The following is a 17,075-nucleotide window of genomic DNA, read 5'->3' as shown; positions in this document are numbered from 1 at the left end:
GGTAGAGAAAGTGAACCACGTTCCACACTTTCAAACAGATATAATCCTCTGTGGGGTTGTCTTGTATATAATCAGCCCTTCTCTTTTGCATATAAACTTTGGAAACAGTTTAGTGGCAATGGTCCTCTTACTTTTTCCTGATATTAAAAAGAATGATTTCAATGCTTTACCACATAGTACACATGCTGTAGCTACAGGCTCTTTGTCAATTTCTCCATCAGGTTAAGGAAGCTGCCCTTTATTCTTGGTTTGAAATATCATGAATGGTTATTGAACTTTGTCAGATAATTGTATAGGCCTTTTTGAGACAATCATATGATTTTTCTCTTTAGGTTGTGAAGATAACTTCTATAATAGATTTTCTAACATAGAAATAAACTTGTATTATTTGACTAACCCAGGTTGTCCATGGTTTCTATGCATTTTTAGGGTCACTTTTCTATTTGTATGAATGAGACATACACTATCGAGATTATTCTAGTCTCATCATATGAGTTGAAGGGTGGTCATTTTTCCCAAATAGTTATATATCATTGGAACTATCTGCAACAGAATCTGGGCCTCATATTTTCTTTGTATAATTATTTATTGTCAACTCAATTACTTTAACGGTGTAGGGTACATTCAAATTTTCTAATTCTTTGATTCAATTTTGATGTTATATTTTTCTAAAAAGTGTTCATCTCACTTATTTACAAATGCTCCTATAAAAAAAGTATTTATAATCTGAGATAGATCACAAATGTGAATGTCATACATGTATAGCTTAGGAAGATTAATAAATGGAGCATATAGACACATTCTTCAGGTTTTGAAATAGAATATATCCAGCATCTTAGACTCTCCCATTGCCATTCCTCAGTGCCTCTCATTCTTTCCACAGAGGAGTGATCAATGTCCTTAATTGGATAGATACTAATTGGAAAAACCTAGAGAAGAATTAGTTTATGGAAAGAAAGGTAAAAAACACAAAATTGCTTTGTTGAATAACCAAGTAAGCCATTGTTTATGTGAGTCTAAATTTAATTGGAAAAGTTTTGTCTAGAGAGGAAATACGTGAGTCATTAGTGAACAGATAGTAATTAATGTCCTTTATAGAGCAACAAATACTCACAAAAGGTCATAGTCAAAGCTATGGGTGGGTTGATAATGAACTAAAGTGAATAGAGGCTTGATCAGAGGTAAAGACATGAAAAAAAATTGAAATGGAAAACTTTTTTCTTTGTTTTGGCCAAGTGTGGCTCAGAAAGAGTGGAATAAAAAGAAATGAGAAAAGCATGGTGTGAGGGATGTCCCCAGATCTCTCCCCTTGAAACAACGATAAGCAAAACATCTAAAACTCAACAAAAATCAGCCAACCTGCACACAAGCACATTTGAGCTAGGGATCTGCGAATAGGAGCTACCACAGTTTAGAACCATAGGAGCTGAACAGTTGACTGGGAGAAACAAAGAAGCTGCCTCCCCCAGCCAGAGCTCCCTGAAGTAGAAGGTAGAAGGGAGAAAGTGCAGCAGGTTCCCTCAATGGCTCTGCCTGAAAGAGCTGTGAGCTCCACACAGTGGCAGTGCCCTGGGATCAGGGCAGAAAGCAGAGAAGTGGGGACGGCAAAGAAGCATCAGTTAACTATTACCAGCCGTGGTTGCAAAATGCGAGGCTGAGCCACAGCACCTATGCCCCAACCCAGAGAGCATTTCTCCTATATCTTCCAAGACCAAACACTGCAAATCCCAAGGGGAATCTCAGCAAATGCTACAGAAACTGCTGCTAACACTGACAGGAACTGCGACTGAGGGTAGCAAGCGTGATTGAATATTTATAAGGAAAAAAAGGCATTTTTAAGACTTTATATAAAGCAGGGATCCAAGAAACTTAGACACTACATACTAGAAACCAAAATAAAAACACCTTCTTAATAACAGGATAAAGAGAGACCTTTATATAATAAATCTTCAGCAGAATGAGTTTTTAGCAAGGAGATTGAAACCTTTAAAAAGAACAAAATAGAATTTCTGGAGATGAAGAACACACTGAAAGAGAAAAGAATGAAATAGCAAGCTTGGGAAAGTGTCGACCAAATGGAGGACAGGATCAGTGATATTGAAGACAGAAATCTAGAAATAAATCAGAAGAAAGAAGAGAGAAACTGAAGAATGAAAAATAATGAGAGAAATACAAGAACTACCATCAGGAAAGGAAACATGAGAACAATGGACATTCTTGAAGGGGAGGAGAAAAAGCAGGGACTAGAAAACATTTTCAGACCAATAGTGGAAGAGAATTTCCAAATCTAAGGAATGAACTGGAGCTTGGAATTCAAGAAGTCAACAGAACACCAAATTATTTCAACCCAAAAAGGGTTTCTCTAAGACACATTCTACTAAATTTAACAAATATCAATGACAAAGAAAGAATTCTCAGGGCAGCCAGGGAAAAGAAGATGGTAACTTAATAAAGGAAAACCCATTAGATTATTGTGGGACTTCTCAGCACCAACCTTAAAGGCAGAAAGGAGTAGAATCAAATGTTCAAACTATTAAATGAAAAAACTACCAGCCAAAAATAATGTATCCAGCAAAGCTCTCCTTTAGATATGAAGGAGAAATAAAGACCTTTCCAAACATACAAAAATTGAGGGAATTCTCCACTACGAGGCCTGCATTGCAAGAAATACTGAAAGGAATCAGCTCACCTAAAAGAAAATGACAAAAAATTGCATAATTAAGAGTAAGGCGACTAGCAGGCAGATAGAAGCAGAGGAGTGCAACCCTTCTAAGAACAGGACATTCTAAGCTTAAACAATAAGAAGAGATTTGCTATAACAAGATAATAGTGAACCTTCAACATACATAAGGACAAATTGAGACAACGATGACTGAAAAGGAGAGGATTCAAAGATCCATATTTGCAAAGGGGAATGGAGATAAGGCACGCATACATACATATAACTATCTTCTACATATTCGTAATGGTAACCACACACCAAAGATTCAGAAATGAAGTATATAACATAAAACAAGAAGGATCAGAGGGAAAACCCACAAACCCCAACCAAAATAATAATTAAAAAAAAAAAAAAGATACACAAGGACAATGGAAACACTGAGCTAACAGAAAGCAAAAGATAAAATGGCTATTTCTTAATTACCCTAAATGTAAATGGACTGAATTCACCAATAAAAAGGCACAGAGTTACAGATTAGATCAAAAAACAAAACTCAACCATATGCTGCCTCCAGGAAACACATCTCAGTTCCAAAGACAAATATACACTCAAAATGAAAGGGTGGAAAATATTATTTTGAACAAATGACATTCAGAGAAAAGTGGGAGTAATGGTACTAATATCGGATGAAATAGACTTCAAAATAAAAAAAAAAAGGTAAAGAAAGATACTGAGGGACACTTCATAATGATAAAGGAAATCATGCACCAAGAAGACATAACACTTATTAATATCTATGCTCCCAATCAGGGAGCCCCAAAATATATAAAGCAATTGCTAACAGAGCTAAAGGGAGAAACAGACCAAAACACTATCATAGTAGGGGTCTGAAATACCCCACAGTCAGACATGGACAGATCATCCAAAGAGTAAATCAATAAGAAAATAACATCTTTAAATGACACTTTAGACCAACTGGACATAATTGACATTTACAGAGCCTTTCATCCCAAACAGCTGCTTATACATTCTTCTCTAGTGCACATGGAACATTCTCAACGATTGACCACATACTGAGACACAGAGATAGCCTCAACTAAAATAAGAGGATTAAAATCATACCAACCACATTCTCTGATCATAATGCTTTGAAATTGGAGATCAACTGTAAAAAGAAAGCAGGAAGAACCACAAACACGTGGAGATTAAACAACATGCTACTGAAGAACAACTAAATCAGAACAGAAATAGAGGGAGAGATCAAGGGATACATAGAAATGATAGTACAACATATGAAAACTTTTGGGACATGGCAAAAACGGTCATAAGAAGAAAGTTCATATCATTACAGGCCTATCTCCAATAACAGAACAAGCACAAATAAACAACCTAACACTTTTTCTTAAAAAACTAGAAAAGGAAGAACAAATGAAGCCTAATGTCAGCAGAAGGAAAGAAATAATCAAAATTAGAGCCGAAATAAATGAATTCAAACAAAACAAAACAAAAACAATAGAAGAAATAAATGCAATAAGGAGCTGGTTCTTTGAGAAGGTTAATAAAATTGACAACCCCCTGGCTAGACTCACTAAAGAAAAAAGAGAAAGGACACATATAAACAAAATCAGGGATGAAAGAGAAGAAATTATGACAGACATTGCAGAGTACAAAGGATCGTACAAAAATACTATGGAAAAGTATAAAACACCAAAATTAATAACCTAAAGAGATGGACCAGGACTTAGAAAAATGCAACCTTCCTAGACTGAATCAAGAAGAACTGGAAAATCTAAATAGACCAATCGGCAGTATGGAAATTGAAACAATCATCGAAAATCTACCAAAAAGTAAAAGTCCAGGACCAGATGGCTTCACCAGTGAATTCTACCAAACATTCAAAGATTTAATACCTATTCTCCTCAAACTCTTCCAAAAATTCAAAGAGGAGGCAATACTTCCCAACTCATTTAATGAGGCCAATATTACCCTGATACCAAAACTTGGTAAAGATAACACAAAAAAAGAAAACTATCTCTCATGAACACAGATACAGAAATCCTAAATAAGATACTAGTGAACCGAATACAGCAACATATTAAAAAGATTATAAACCACGATCAAGTGGGCTTCATCCCAGGGGCACAAGGATGGTTCAACATATGCGAATCAATTAATGTGATACACCACATAAACAAATTAAAAAATAAGAATCATATGATCATATCAACAGATGCCGAAAAAGCCTCCAACAAGATACAGCATCCATTTATGATCAAAACACTTCACAAAATTGGTATAGAAGGAAAGTACCTTAACATAATAAAGGCCGTATATGACAAGCCCTCAGTCAACATTATACTTAATGGTGAAAACTAAAAACCTTCTCTCTAAGATCAGGAACAAGGCAAGGTTGTCCACTATTGCCACTCTTATTCAATATAACATTAGAAGTCCTAGCGAGTGCAATCAGATAAGAGAAAGATATAAAAGGCATCCAAATAGGAAAAGAAGAAGTCAGACTGTTACTATTTGCAGATGACATGTTTATATAGAAAACCCTAAAGACTACAAAAACGCAACTAGAAACAATAAGCAAATACAGTAAAGTTTCTGGATACAAAATCAATGTTAAAAAATCCATAGCGTTCTTATACTCAAATAATGAAGTGTCAGAAAAAGAAGTGAAAAAATAATTCCTTTCGCAATTGCAACAAAAAGGATAAAATAGGAATAAATTTAACAAAACATGTGAAGAACCTATATAATGAAAACTATAAGACTCTATTAAAAGAAATCAAAGAAGATACAAAGAAATGGAAAGTATTTCGTATTCTTGGATTGGGAGAATCAACATAGTCAAAATGACCTTATTACCTAAAGCATTATACAGATTTAATGCAATCCCCATCAAAATCTCATCAGCATTTTTTAAAGAAATAGAACAAAAAATCATCAGATTTGTATGGAAGCACAAAAGACCCCAAATTGCCAAAGCCATCCTCAGAAAAAAGAACGAGGCTGGAGGCATTACTCTGCCAAATTTCAAATTATACTACAAAGTGACAATAATCAAAGCAGCATGGTATTGGCAGAAAAACACATACACAGGCCAGTGGAACAGAAGCAAGAGTCAAGAAGTAAACCAAATAATTTTTGACAAAAAAAGCCAAAAGCCTCTTCAATAAATGGTGCTGGGAAAACTGGTAAGCCACCAGCAAAAGAATGAAACTAGACTGCTGTCTATCACCACACACCAAAATTAACTCAAAATGGATTAAGGACCTGAACATAAGACTCGAAACAATAAAATGCATAGAAGAAAACATAGGAACTAAACTCAAGGACCTTGGACTTAAAGAGGATTTTATGTATTTGACCTCAAAGGCAAGGGAAGTAAAAGCTAAAATAAATGAATGGGACTACATCAAACTAAAAAGCTTCTGCATAGCCAAAGGAACTGTTAACAAGGTAAAGAGACAACCATCAGAATGGGAGAAGATATTTGCAAGCAACACCTCTGATAAGGGCCTAATATCCAAAATATACAAAGAACTCATACAACTCAATTACAACAAAAAAACAATCCAATCAAAAATATTGGCCAAGGACCTGAACAGACACTTCTCCCAAGAAGACATCCAAATGGCCAATAAACATATGAAAGGATGCTCAACATGGCTATCTATTTTGGAAATGTAAATCAAAACCACAATGAGATATCATCTCACACCTGTTAGAATAGCTGTTTTCAACAGAATAAGTAATAACAAGTGTTAGAGAGGATGCGGAGAAAAAGGAACCCTCATACACTGCTGGTGGGACTGCAAATTGGTACAGCCACTAGGAAAAACAGTGTGGAGGTTCCTCAAAAAGCTAAGAATTGATCTACCATGTGATCCAGCCATCCCTCTACTGGGCGTTTACCCCAGACTTGAAAACCGATATCTGAAAAGATATTTGCACATCAATGTTCATAGCAGCATTATTCACAGTGGCCAGGACATGGAAGCAACCAAAGTGTTCTATGATAGATGAATGGATAATGGAATACAACAGAATATTACTCAGCAATAAGAAGAGATGAAATACTGCCATTTGCGACAACATGGATGGACCTTGAGATAATCATGCTAAGCGAAATAAGCCAGACAGAAAAAGTTGAAAACCACATGATATCACTTATATGTGGGATATAAACCTCAAAGCAACACACAAACAGGACAAACAAACAGAGACTCATGGACAATAGACTAGTGGTTACCAGAATGGAGAGGGGAGTGGGGAAGGGAGAGGTAGACGAGGTAAGAGGGGTCAAATAAGTGGTGAAAAAGAACAACTCTAACTATGCCTGGTGAACACACAATGCAATATATATATGCCTTACTGTTGAATTGTACATCTGAATCTTAATTGATTTTGTCAACTAATGTCACCATAATAAGAACAAATAATAACAAAAATAAATAAATAAGTAAAATAACATCATCTATTCAAAAAAAGAAAGAAAAAATGAGGTTGTGGTAGCAGCTATATAAATGACTTGAGCATTTAAATAATTTCAGACTTAAAGAAATGTTGCAATAAAACAACTTCCTATGTATATAACTTTCATCTATGTTCTCCAAATGTTAATATTTACTGTGAAATAATAGAAAATATAATGTACATTATATTATATTATGGTCTTATGGTCTCTGCCCCCAGTTTCTGGCACAGAGCACCTAAAATCCTTGTAATTTCCTAAGTAATAAGAGCATTAGGAACATCTTTTGTTCTAATATTTGGTCTTTGACCCTGTTTCCTAACAAAGGGTGCCTAAGAACCTTGGAATTTTCTGGGTGTTAAGAGTGTCTTTTATTCTAATGAGGTGACTCTGGGTGGGCTCTTGGATGACTCCTAGGTTGGGCCGAACACCAGAAGGACCAATTCATTGTTAGAAGCTTGGAATTTTCAGCCCCAGACTCCAATCTCCAGAGAGGGGAGAGGACTGGAAATGGAGTTAATAATTAATTATACCTATATGATGAGCCTCCATAAAAATCCCAATAGTATGGGGTTCAGAGAGCTTCTGAGTTGGTGAACCATGGAGGTGTTGGAAGAGTGGCATGCTCCTCAAGAGCAAGGAGGCTCCTTGCCCCTTCCTACATACATTCCCTCTTCCATCTACTACTGAGTTACAGCTTTTTATATTAAATATAAAAAGTGAGTACACATCTAGTAAGTACACCACTTTCCCAAGTTCTGTGAGCTGCTCAGGCAAATTGATTGGACCCCAGTAGGAGGTATTGGGAATCTCTGGTTTATACCCAGTTGGTCAGAAACACAGGTAACAACCTGGAATAGTGATCGACATCCAAGGGAAGTGAGGGGCAGTCTTTTGAGACTGAGCCCTCAATCGGTGGGCTTTGATGCTATCTCTGGTTAATGTCAGAATTTAATCGAATTGAAGGACAGCCAATTGGCGTCCCAGGGATTTGCTTGGCGTGGGGACAGAAACTCATGCATCTGTTGTCCAAAGTATTGTGAACATGGTAGTGGTGTGAGAATAAAAGAGAAATGCAGGAGGAAATGTGGCCTTTTATATTACAAGATATAGTGAGTTGTTGTCTTTCAGATTGATTCATAAGATACCTTTATATATTCTGGATACCAAACCTAGGTAAGATATGATGCAAATATCTCTGCCCAAGTTTTAGGATTGTTTCTTCACACTCTAGTATCTTCTAAATAACACAAGTTTTTAATTTTTATATGATCAAGTTCATTTTCCCCTGCAATTTATTCTTCTTCTATGCAGAGAGATTAAAGATTCCCCTTATTTTTCTTCTAAAATTTTTTAAATTCTGTCTTTATCAATTACCTTCATCAAATGAAATAGATTTCCTGTATTGTATATGGGACAAGGGTCAATTTTACTTTTTTCCATATGGGATCAATTCAACCAGTATTGTTTTTGGAGAAATACACTACTTCTCCACTTATCATCAATGAAACCTGTCGTAAACCAAGTTTCCAAATATGTGTGGTTCTCTTCATGGCTTCACTTCTCAGATTAATCAGGTCCCAGGACTACAGGAAGCTGATTTCCCACCCTGACACTTTTCAGGCTACCTATTGTGAATACAACCCTAAAACCCATGTGGCTATTGTCTTGCATTTACGAATTATCACACATGCACAAAAGTTTTCTTTCTTTTTAAAAAATATTTTTTCCTACCCTACTAGGACCAAGAAAAAGGCAGGCATGTATTTTCACTGTCTCCCTACGGGGGTGGGATTTTCCTAGTCCAGATAGTTAACATGCTGCCTTTTAGAAATACTGGATTTATGGAAGAGTTGTTTCTCTCCGATTACTCATCAGTCTCTCTCCCAAATTAGGAGCTTATGGACCTATAAAACCCAAGCTCTGGGTTGGCAGTCACTGGGAGACACTCCAGAGTAAATGCCAGGCTAGGCACTCACTTATACCTCTGGATTCATACTTTCTTGTTCTGCCAGGCCTCTGAGGAGTTCCCTTATTTTGACTCAGCCATGCATTTACACAGTTGCTTTTAAAGACCTTATTATGCATTTTTTTTAGAAAAGGATTTCTCTGAATATTTAGTTTTCCAAGTTTTAACTTTCCTTTGATTCTTCTTTCACACCATCCTAAGCATCAATCGACTTCTACTATTTATAACAGTTAGTAAAGAATTTCACTCCTCTATTCATTATTGTCATTTCGTTTCATTCTACATGGCCCAGATTACTTATTTAAACTTTTATTTTCAATTCATTTGGAAGCCTTTTAAGGATTAATTCTCAAGGACTCTACATTTCCTATTTAGAGAAATGCTCACTTATTCCAAGATTTTATTTTAACCTTATTTGCTCATGTTCTCAAGAGATCCTGGTTCTTTCATGTTGGGCCACTTTTCATGATAGCTGCGACTTTGTAGTGGATGACATGAGAGTCCTTGACAAGTCAGCATAATCATTCTCTTAAGAAGAGCCACCCATTCGCACCCTTGTATTTCATTTTCTTGGTGTCTTTGAAATATATCTGCAATACTAAAATCGGTATTATAATCAGAATGTGTGTCCCACTTTAAAGTTTATCTCTCTAGCTTTGAAATTTTTGTTTCAAAGTTTCGATACTCTAATGCTTAAGTAAATATTCTTTAAAGAAAGGATTTAAAAGTCATAGTAAAACATATACTGAACTTCAGTAAAAGATGTCTATGTCTTAAAAGTTAATCAGGAAATCCAATTTAACTTTTGTTTGACTTTGGACATTCCTGAGACAAATTATGGAGTGCCGTTTCTTGCCAGAACATTCTATTTTTCAATTTTTTTGTGGACAAATTGTTATTTAAACATGTATTTCAATGATAATTACTAACTACTCAGTTATTTCTAATTGTTTCCAAAATAATCTGTAGTGCATAAACTTTTTAATGCAAAGTATTAAATAATGAAATAGTAAAATTGGTTATGATTTTCAAATGTTTATTCTTACCAAAATCTCTTATGGATCACTCAGGTTTGAAGACTTGCGGCCTTTAAATCTTTTCCTGCTCATTTGTGGTATTTCTCTGTGTTAAGAGACAATGGTTTTCTTTGCATCTAATGGTTCTATTGATGATGGTCATCACCATCCAGTTATACATGAACACTAGGATCAAATCATGAATAAAACTTCTCACCTGATGTACCTTTAAAAACTACAAGTATAGTTCTTTGATAAGATGTCTGACCATGACTTGTGATGCCAATTCCAGAAAGAAATGAGATGGTCTTAAGCAAACGACAACTTTACACCATTCTATGCTTAAACATTTTAATAGAAATATTTAAATCACAATATAAATTTGATAATTTTGAAAATATAAATGTTAACCTTGATTGACTTTGTTCTACCACTGATTACAAGTGAAAAACTAGCATTTCTATTTAAAATGTACCTTAGAAAATGTGTAACTCATCATTATCATTTTTAATATAAGAATTTTACTTTTTAGAATAGCAGAACATAGTGTCAAGTATCATGTCCTGGCTGGTTTATGGGTATATTTATGTTCTTCCAAAAATTATAATTTAATAATATATAAATTCAAGTGTCATAAGATATTAGATGAGTCAATGTCTTTTCATACACTTTTGGCTAAAAGAAACCTAATTTTACAGATATGTGCCATTTTGAACTCTTCCAAGGACATCTACTAGTACAAGGAAAAATAATTCAAACACTTTATGGGCAAAAAAGGGAAACAAAAAAAACACATATTTTTCCCTTCCACAGGCCCTTGTCCTGCTCTTCAGGGGTAAGCAATTTTTACCATCTATAAATAATGCTATATAACCACCTAATTTTATCATTTTTAAGTAAAATCATTACTTCTTATGAATGATAAAAAATAAAGCTCATTTTCTCCACTTTTTTCTCCTAAAAGCACATTTTTCCATTTGTTCTTTAAGCTAAAATGTTAAGGTGTTTTTATTTTTTTGCTTTCTCTAAGTAATATATTACTGTATTTAGTATTATGCTTAAATAATATATCGTCCTTCCATTTTGAGCAACAATAACTGGCTCAGTAACATGCAGAAATTAGTGTCCCACTTTCTTCCTTTGCAACATTCCCTATCATGGCTTTCAACTTTTAGCAAATATAGGTTGATGTTTATATGGTCAAGCTTTTGTAATTTACATTCTCTTTTGTAATTATAATAAAGTCTTCTCCCATCTTTGTCCATAGGTTGATTTTGATCATAGAATCTCAAATGAATTGACAGTATCATGATTTGAAGAGTTTTGTTATTTCTTAACCACAAGTGCAGGTGGCATGATTTTATTTGTAAGAAGGCAATGAAATCACATGTGAACATCTAAGTCTCCAAAAAAAATCCAGATTCCAGGAATCAAAAAGATAAACCAATGATCTTTTAACTCTTCATTAATTGTTGGAAAACATGTCATTTTTAATTATATACCATCAATTCTAAAATACATTTCTGAAATAGGATATAAACTACAAGAGATGTCATTTTAAATACATAAAAATATGGTAGTTTCCTCAAATGTTGTACATTTATTTCTTATTTTCCAGGATTTTAACTAAGCTTTATTTTGAATGATTAAAAAGAAACATAACACCTCTTTCAGTACATCACCAAGATACTTAATTCTTATTATTCTCTTTGATAAATGATTAATTTTGTATAGACAGCTTACAAGGCCTGCTGCCAGCTGTCAGCATCAATTCCTTGGATGCTCATTTTAAGGGCATCCAACCGAACTTGGATCTGCTGACTGTCTCTTTCATCAAGTTTCTTTGCCATTTTTTCCCTGAATGAGTGCATAATAGTTAATTTTCTTGTGCACTTCAATGTCTCAAGAAAGTTCATTTTTTTCATGTTGCATTAACATTTTAGTTAAGCTTGTAGCTGCAGAGTGATTTATACTCTTTGTTTTGTAAATTTCTGTCAAAATGATGAAAAGTCAGATCATTCTTTAAAGAAAAATTGATTTTGACTGATATCAGGCCTTACAACAATAATGTTGGAAACAAGAATATAGTGGAGTAGTATTTTAAAGAATTGAAAGGAAACAAATTTTAAGCCTTGACTCACATGCAGCCAACCTCTTCTAAATATGAGGGTACAGAAAAAGGTGTTACCAAAATTTTTACTTCACAGACACCCATTTGAAAATATTCCTAGAGGAAATACTCTAGTAGAAAGAAAAATAATCATAGGAACATGCTATTAGTTTTATGGAAAAAAAGATTAATGTTGATGTCCATTGTATCTAGAATGTAGATGAAAGTGTAGCATATCTGAGATAACCCAAAAGTAAAATTCCAGAAAATATCCCCTTGAGATATGGGCTTTCTGTAACGGAGAAAGCAAAATCAGAGGAGGTGGGAGGATGCAAGAGTTCTTGCTTGGTTTGCTGAGATGAGATTAATATTGACACATGTAAGAAATCTACCCAGTCTTTGGTACTTTATTATAGCAACTTTAATGGACTAAGACATATTTCAAAACTTACGTGGAGAGTAAGAACTATCTTCATTTTGGCAAATACAAAGTTGGGTCAAGTCAACGAATAAAAAAATTTAAGTAGAAAATTATGGATTATTGGATTTGAAAATACTGAATTGGTTTGTAAAAGGATGAGTGTGTGTGTGTTAATGTCCCAAAAGTCTTTGTGCAGTTGAAAGCTTTACGAACTCCAAAATTATAAATGATCCAAATTTATAAAGTTATCATTTAAAGGCTTAATTACATATAATTCTTTCATATTTAGCTGCTCCAGGACAGGCTTTTGCAAGAAGTAAATGTGAAGAAAACTTGAGCCAGAGCTCAGCCCAGAAAACACCAACTGGAGATATGTACTGTGTTTTTAATGGATGTACAAATGCCTTCTTCCAGGAATTAGACCTTAGAGTATATCAGAGAACTCAAACAGAAGAGAAATTCTGCAAATTTGATAAATATGGAGAATTCTTGCATCAAAACTCACCCCTCAGTGTACATCAGGAAAGTACCACAGGAGAGGAGTCATGAGAAAGTAATAAATGCAGGAGATTATTTTACAAGAATGCACACCTCATTCAGCATCAGAGGACCTGCTCAGGGGAAAAAACTCAAGGCAATGAATGCGGGAAATCCTTTTGTTCAAATTCACACCCTATTCATTATCCTGGAACTCATATGGGCGTTAATCTCTATGCATGTAATGAATGTGGGAAAACTTTTTGTCAGACATCAAACCTCAGTGAACATGTGATAGTTCATAAGGAGAAGCCTTAGGATAACAATGGATGTGGGAAATCTTACAAGAACTCTGCTGTCTTAGTACACCACAGAACACACACAGGGATAAAACCCTATCAAACTAATGACTATGGGAAATCGTTCTCCAAAATTGCACAGCTCAAAGAACATGAGAGAATTCACAGTGGGGAGAAACCCTATGAATGTATCGAATGTGGGAAAACTTTCTCTAACAAGACCCACCTCAGTGTACATCAGAGAATTCATACAGGGGAGAAACCCTATGAGTGTAATGAATGTGGGAAAACTTTTGCTGATAATTCAACCTTCAAAGCGCATCACAGAATTCACACAGGGGAGAAACCCTATGAGTGTAATGAATGTGGGAGGTCTTTTGCCTATATATGTGTTCTGAGAACACATCAGAGAATTCACACAGGGGAGAAACCCTATAAATGTACTGACTGCGGGAGATCTTTCGCCCATTATTCAGCCCTCAGAGCACATCACAGAATCCACACAGGTGAGAAACCCTATAAATGTAATGGCTGTGAGAAAACTTTCACCCGTGATTCAGTCCTCAGGATACATCAGAGAATTCACACTGGGGAGAAACCTTATAAATGCAATGAATGTGGGAAAGCTTTTGTCAATAGTTCATCCCTCAAAATACATCAGAGAATTCACACAGGCGAGAAACCCTATGAATGTAATGACTGTGGGAGATCTTTTGTTGATAATTCAGCCCTCAGAGCACATCAGAGACTTCACACAGGTGAGAAACCTTATAAATGTAAAGGCTGTGAGAAAACTTTCACCCGCAATTTAGCCCTCAAAGCACATCAGAGAATTCACACCAGGGAGAAACCCTGTGAATGTAGTGAATGTGGGAAAACTTTCTCCAAGAAATCATACCTCAGTGGACATGAGAGAATTCACAAAGGGGAAAAACCTTATGAATGTAATGAGTGTGGGAAAATATTTTTTTATAATGCAGTTCTCATAGTCCATCAAAGAATTCACACAGGAGAAAAACCCTATGAATGTAATGAATGTGGGAAAACCTTCTCCCAGAAATCAAACCTCAGTAGACATCAGAGGGTTCACAAAGGAGAAAAACCTTATGAATGTCATGAATGTGGAAAAACTTTTTCTCAGAAGGCAACCCTCAGTATGCATCAGGGAATTCACACAGGGGAGAACCCCTATAAATGTAACGAGTGTCGGAAGACTTTCTCTAGTACTTCAAACCTCCGAGCACATCTGAGGTCTTGCACAGGGGAGAAACCCTATGAATGAAATGAATGTGGAAAAAGTTTCTCTCTGAAGTCATATGTTAGTGCACATCAGAGAATTCACACAGGGGAGAAACCTTATGAATGTAATACAGGTGGATGTTTATTTAGTCAAATCTTATGTAATTTACACTCTCCTTTGTTATTATAATAAAAATCTTCCATACTTTGTCCAAACATATTGAAAATAATGGAGAAAATATACATGGCAAATATAAATACAAGACTAAAGCTCAAATTTTGATAAAAGTTTGATAAAAGTAATATATTCTTACTTTAAGGTAAGGAGGAAGAGACTGAGGACCTTAGAAGCAATAGTAGATGCAGAAGATGTGCTCGTGAATGTGTTTATTCATAATAATACCATCAAATAAACTCAAGTGCTCTTGTTCCCACTAAAGCTGTATTAAAAACATTATGACAAGCAAGCAGGGGACACACATTACTTTTAAGTGCACCTGGAGTGTTAAGACAGATTTCCCATGTGAACTCCTCAGTGAATCCTTATGACTGCTGCTGAGGGGATGCAGAATTAACCATAAGAGAATTCTGTATAGGACTCAAAGCTATCTCTATATGCTTCAGGCTGGACTTGGGGTCGCAGGGGTCTGGAGAGGAGGGCGGGGGAAGGCAGAGCACACTCAGAAAAGAAGAATATGAATGAAACACACTAGGGATATCTGAAGAGACTGCTCAAGACCTGAATTAGCTCCAGGCTTTGAATCCTAGTCTCACCCTCCACCCTACAGACCTTAAGAGTTGGTACCTTAGCTCACCTTAACCCATTCCTGGCTTCTGGGTGTAGCACATGTGCATATGTATAAATATTTGTGTTTCTCCCAAAATTTCTATGCTAAAATCCTAACTCTTAAAAATGATAGGAGGTGGGGCCTTTGGGTGGTGCTTATAGACCCTCATTAATGGGATTGGTGTCTTATAAACGAGGCACCAGAGAGATCTCTAGCCCCCTCCCACCATGTGAGGACACAGCAAGAAGGTGCTGGCTACCAACCAGGAAGAGAGCCCTCACCAGAAAGTGACTTGTTAGCACCTGATCTTGGACTTCTCAGCCTCCAGAACTATGAGAAGTAAATTTCTATTGTTTCTAATCGACCCAGTCTTTGGTATTTGATTATAGCAACTTTAATGGACTAAGACGTATTTCAAAACTTACGTGGAGAGTAAGAACTATCTTCATTTTGGCAAATACAAAGTTGGGTCAAGTCAACGAATAAAAAAATTTTAAGTAGAAAATTATGGATTATTGGATTTGAAAATACTGAATTGGTTTGTAAAAGGATGAGTGTGTGTGTGTTAATGTCCCAAAAGTCTTTGTGCCGTTGAAAGCTTTACGAACTCCAAAATTATAAATGATCCAAATTTATAAAGTTATCATTTAAAGGCTTAATTACATATAATTCTTTCATATTTAGATCTTTGAATTTGAATAATACATTTTTAATTTTTTGTATATAGGTCTCTCTGATTGAAAATGTGACAAAACAAACACTATTTAAAATTCACACAACTAAGTAAGTGTAAAAGTTCTGTGTCTGGGTTTATACAAGACAAAAAACATTATGTGGGGAAGCTGGAGCTGAGGAAATAGCCAAATTTTCCCCAGGAAATAGCCAAATTTTCAGAATCAACTTCAGATTTTCAAGGATTATGGAATTGGTGGGCCTCGAGTCAAGATCTCTAAGGGGCAATGGAACTAGGTGACATCTGGTTTCCACATGAAATTAAGAGAAAATCATCTAAGGTCTCTCTGACACATTGAGAGTAGAGCTGGAATGAGAGATCTAGAAGGCCCAGAAGGGTGCAGAGGTACATGTAGCTGGATGGTGAGAGAAGGGCAGTAGTTCAGCCTCCTCTTCTTATTGTCCCCTCCCCGCCCTCAGGAACCTTTGTGACTAGGCCACAGCTCTGTGATGTAGGTGGGCCTGGGGTTCTGCTCCCAAGTGAACTTCCAGTGCTCAGTTGCCAGAAGGCAGCAGTGATATTCACATCATGGAAAATCCTCTCTTCTATGAAGAGCATTATTGACACATGGATAAGCCTCAGTTTCATCCCTGGGTGATTGATACCATCCTCGCCTTCCTGTGTGGACTGGGGCTCTTCCTCCTGTTACTCTTCTGCTTCCAGAGTAATCCAACTATACCACCACCTAGGAAACATAGAAACATCAGGAAGGTAAGGAACCCTTGGCCCAGACCCAGCAAAGCTGATCTTTTTTCTTATTATTTCACCTTTTCTGAATCACCTAGAGAAAATGGTGAGACGGGAATTCTTGGGAATGAATAGAACATCACGTTCTAGGAACAAGCCAGGCCGAGCAGGGGTTAGAGTGAGCACACGGA

The 17,075-nt window shown here is 35.8% G+C and overlaps 1 protein-coding gene across 1 annotated transcript in view; it reads left to right on the top strand.

Moving 5' to 3' along the window:
- The window catches only part of LOC120587033 (zinc finger protein 658B-like), a 29,018-nt gene extending 13,903 nt beyond the window's left edge, over window positions 1-15,115 (top strand). Inside the window, exons 2-3 of the mRNA XM_039843641.1 lie at window positions 13,457-13,589; window positions 14,010-15,115. Of these exons, the coding sequence (XP_039699575.1) occupies window positions 13,457-13,589; window positions 14,010-14,719 (843 nt within the window). The 3' untranslated portion in view covers window positions 14,720-15,115. The remainder of the gene's footprint in view (window positions 1-13,456; window positions 13,590-14,009) is intronic.
- Window positions 15,116-17,075: the final 1,960 nt, after the last annotated feature.

Source organism: Pteropus medius, unplaced genomic scaffold, assembly GCF_902729225.1.
Source record: "Pteropus medius unplaced genomic scaffold, Ma_sr-lr_union100, whole genome shotgun sequence".
Taxonomy (NCBI): domain Eukaryota; kingdom Metazoa; phylum Chordata; class Mammalia; order Chiroptera; family Pteropodidae; genus Pteropus; species Pteropus medius.
Note: the sequence above shows the minus strand (reverse complement) of the source record. Positions and strands in the feature narration are given on the sequence as shown.